Source organism: Poecilia latipinna, unplaced genomic scaffold, assembly GCF_001443285.1.
Source record: "Poecilia latipinna isolate Pla-1442-1.1 unplaced genomic scaffold, P_latipinna-1.0 Scaffold4310, whole genome shotgun sequence".
NCBI lineage: Eukaryota > Metazoa > Chordata > Actinopteri > Cyprinodontiformes > Poeciliidae > Poecilia > Poecilia latipinna.
The window spans coordinates 1-3906 of NW_015116926.1; the positions used below are offsets into that span (position 1 = coordinate 1).

General features: G+C 37.1%; 1 protein-coding gene across 1 annotated transcript in view; it reads right to left on the reverse strand.

The window, feature by feature from the left end:
• Nucleotides 1-1945: 1945 nt before the first annotated feature.
• The window catches only part of LOC106942480 (proline-rich protein 12-like), an 18225-nt gene continuing 16264 nt past the window's right edge, over nt 1946-3906 (reverse strand). The window contains exon 8 of the mRNA XM_015025761.1: nt 1946-2969. Coding sequence (XP_014881247.1) covers nt 2835-2969 — 135 coding nt within the window. The 3' untranslated portion in view covers nt 1946-2834. The remainder of the gene's footprint in view (nt 2970-3906) is intronic.

Here is a 3906-nt window from a genome sequence, read left to right on the forward strand (position 1 = left end):
ATTATTTAATATATTGACGTCTGTGTGTGTACGTACATATGTTCATAAATGATTACTGTATATATAAAAACGATTTATCAAAATCAATTGTATTATAGGTTCACAGTTATTTTCTTTATTCAGAAATTACAATTAAAATATAATGAAAAGTCATAAATGTTGTCTTTGGTGATTGTTTAATTTCCAAATATATTCACGTTTATATGTGAGTGGGTCGATGACGAACATTAGCTAAAAATACTTTGTGGAATGGCATTTTCTGAAGTTCAGTCCATTCATTTGTATTAGCTTAGTGGCAGAGATGCCACATTCAATATGGCGGACGCGATTACGTAGCACTGCAACGGGCCAACCCGCTCCATGAGGCATCTACATATTAATGTCTATGTATCTACCTACCGACCGCCTAGAATCAGGTCATCTGCAGGTCATTTAGCACCACGTTCTCCACGAACATGATGTGCACGAACAGAGAAGGGTGACCATAGTCCTGCCACGACACGGCCCGGTCGCGGAAAGCTCTCCTCGCCGACCGGAGTCGGACTGTTTTGTTGACATTTTTTATGTCATTATTTATGTTCTTTACTTTTGTTGACATTCTTTATGTCAACAAAGTGGCTTTAGACATTCATCCGGGCACAATATCGCAACACCAACACCGTGAGTGAAACAATGACTGGGGCAGCCTACTATATAAAGTACTCGGGGACCACTTCTTTATTATTATACATGCACATTTATAGAGTACGGAGCAAATTGCGTCCCCCTAACTATAGCATCTATTTTATGCACCTTATTTATGAAAAAAGTTTTAAAATAGGCCATTCATTGAAGGTGCTCCTTATAGTGCGGAAAATATGGTAGATGGTTTTCTCAACCAAAGTTTTTAAACTTGTGCGAAATAGCTTATTTTCTTTCTTTCTTTTTTTTTTTTTTTTTTTTTACATATTTTTTAAAAACCGTTACTCTGTTGTGACAGTACACCATAAGACAGATATTCTGGAAAAAATGTGCTCCTCTCCCCCCTCTCTGTGGTCCTACTACAGGGAGAGTAGAACAGTGCTTTTCTTCAGAAACAACCAATCAGCACCATGAGCAAACGTCTTGGTGGGTCTTTGTGCTATCAATCATGCTAATGCACACAGTGCTCAAGATTGCAAGTTTGCTAATAGCAAACAAACACATACAGTTGCCGGAGAACTGTTCATCTGCCGTTATCGCTGGGCATGTGAGGAGGCAGAGGAGCTCAATTTTTTAATACAATATCTTTGTTATATCGCCATGACATATTGACGGTTTTAACAAGTTTGTTAAAAACCCTATTTTTTTAATCAAAGTTAGCTACTGCAGTCCATAGAACTTAAGGTCCCATGGCTCTGAGATCAGCAGGATTGATCCCAGGACCTTACAGGAAGCTTCATGTTAGCCTGCTTTATCCACTCTAAAACCAGATCTCATGTGTGTTTAAGATCACTGTCCTGATCTTAAACCATCTGTGTCCAAGTTTAAAGTATTTTAATTGTTTATTTGCACTGAATTTAAGGAGTTTGGATTTCTTCAATATTCCATCCACCTTGTGCAGTCCACCTGCACCACTGGCAGTGAAGTAGTGGTGAGGAATAAATCAGTCTAACCTGAAGTTCTGGAATGTCTCCAACCTCTAAAGACAATGTCTAAATGCTTCGAGTGTACCAGCAAAATGACCAACCGTGTTGACATTACTTCATCATAGATGCATGAAATTTGGTACCCCAAGACCTACAGAAAAGTCTCATGCACCTGTATCCTACATGAAACAGGAAGTTGGCCATCTTGGATTGAATTCCAATTTTGACTTCCTTTCTGTTGGCAAATGAGCTCTACTGTGCATGACTGTGACATTCGGTTGATAAGTGGAGGATATGAATGTTTTATACTCACATTCTCTCAAGGAAATGTTAAAAACTTGAACACAGTGCTGTTTATTTTTCATCACGTTTGTCATTTTGATCAGTTTTATTTCCCTTCTGTCAAATACAGGAATTTCATGTACAGAAGAGCGACTGCCAGCTTCAAAATGTACAGTATTTACACACTGAAAGAGTCTTCAGGAGAGGCAGAACAATAGGAAATATCAATTAACAAGAAAGAGATAAAAATGACCAACATTAAAACACTGACATTTAGGCTGCTGAAGGAACTTTTCACCTCACATTTCTTTAGAGAAAGGCATATTTATTTTTTCATTCCTTCATTACTTGTAGCAGTAAACTGCATTTAAAAAAAATCATGGTTTGAAGAATACATTTTATGTTGTTTCAAACAGCTATTTATTCTTTTATCTTTGCTGAAGATTGTAGAAACATCATATAGTGCACCAAGACCTAATTTTACCTCATACATCCCCAGTTTGAAAACCGCGGGTTGAATGGTACAATAAAGCAGGGTGACTCATTTATATACATCCTTTGAAAATATTCTTCAAAAAATAAGAACAAACAACCCACAGCTCGGGGCGGTCATTTTTAAAAATGTCACTGTATAAATTATACAAACCACAGCTATTAACATGTCCTTACAAACAGCATATCTTATCACGCTGCTCACGTGACTTCCATCAGTAGAATTTTGGGGATAATCCACCATATCCACAAAATTCATTATCTTCTATTTGTCGATACAAACTTTGAACTCAAGAGGTACTTTAAGATGGACTTTACAACAAAACATGTACCACAAACAAACTGACACCAGCTGCTCAGTTTGTGTAGTGGGATTCATTCGCGTTACTGATTCCAGATATATTCGGCTACTTGATACTGTGTGTATGTGCAGGAGTTCAGAGGCTCTGATCTTCATGCCTTGGCACCAAAGGTGAGCAGTTCAACAAAGGAGCTAAAAAGCTTCTCCAGCCAGCCCTGGTTGGCCATGCACTGTTGCACCACCTCCTCCTGACCAGGGTCCTCAGCTGCCTGCTCGATATTATCTGTCTGGACAGAAAACAAATGACATCACAATAATCAGAACATTACTACAACATACCTGAGGGGATCTGTGGAGAGAGGTTCTATGACATAACATAGGCATAACAACAATTTACAAAGGAAAATGGGTTTGACGACTATGATGAAATGAAGTATAAACATTTCTGTTTGGAGTCATAGACTGAGGTGCAAAAGGTTTATATGTTCAAAGTACTTTATTGAATGTAATAGTCTTTTCTGGATGTGTTTCTACCAGCTGTATGTCTACGGTTGTTTCTTTATGTTCACACTGTAATGTACTGTTTTCCTCTACATATAGTGTTTTGCGGTTTTCTTTATCAGACCTCTGGTGTCCCCTCACAGAACAGCTTGGATATATAGTCAGATTAAATCACACTCATCTGGACTGTGTACTGAAGTGGTTCCACAGAATTTAATTCCGGGTACCTGAGTTAAGAGGACTGAATACACATCACACTTTTTAGAATATTATGCACTACTTTGTGTTGGCCTATCACATTAAAATTGAATAAATTTTAATTTATTCAATTTGTAACATATTAAAGTGTTACCTTTGTAACATTTTAATATGTTACCTTTGTATTTTATTCAATTTTAAAACTGGAAGAGTTCAGGAGAGTTAAAGCCTTCAGTTATTTTTACTCATTCACTAGTTTTTGTTCAGTAAATCTTTCTAGACCAGAAACCATCAGAACAAAACACTTCACATTTTCTTGTCTCTAAATAAATGAAGAGTCAAATGTTTTAAATTGCTGATTACTGCATCCTAATGTCTGCTTTACTATGCTGTAATCTATGCCTAGCACATGGACATGCTGGGGTTTATAAACATGAGATGGAGTTTCCAATGGTTCAATCAATCAATCAATCAAATTTTATTTGTATAGCACATTTCAGCAGCAAGGCATTTCAAAGTGCTTCA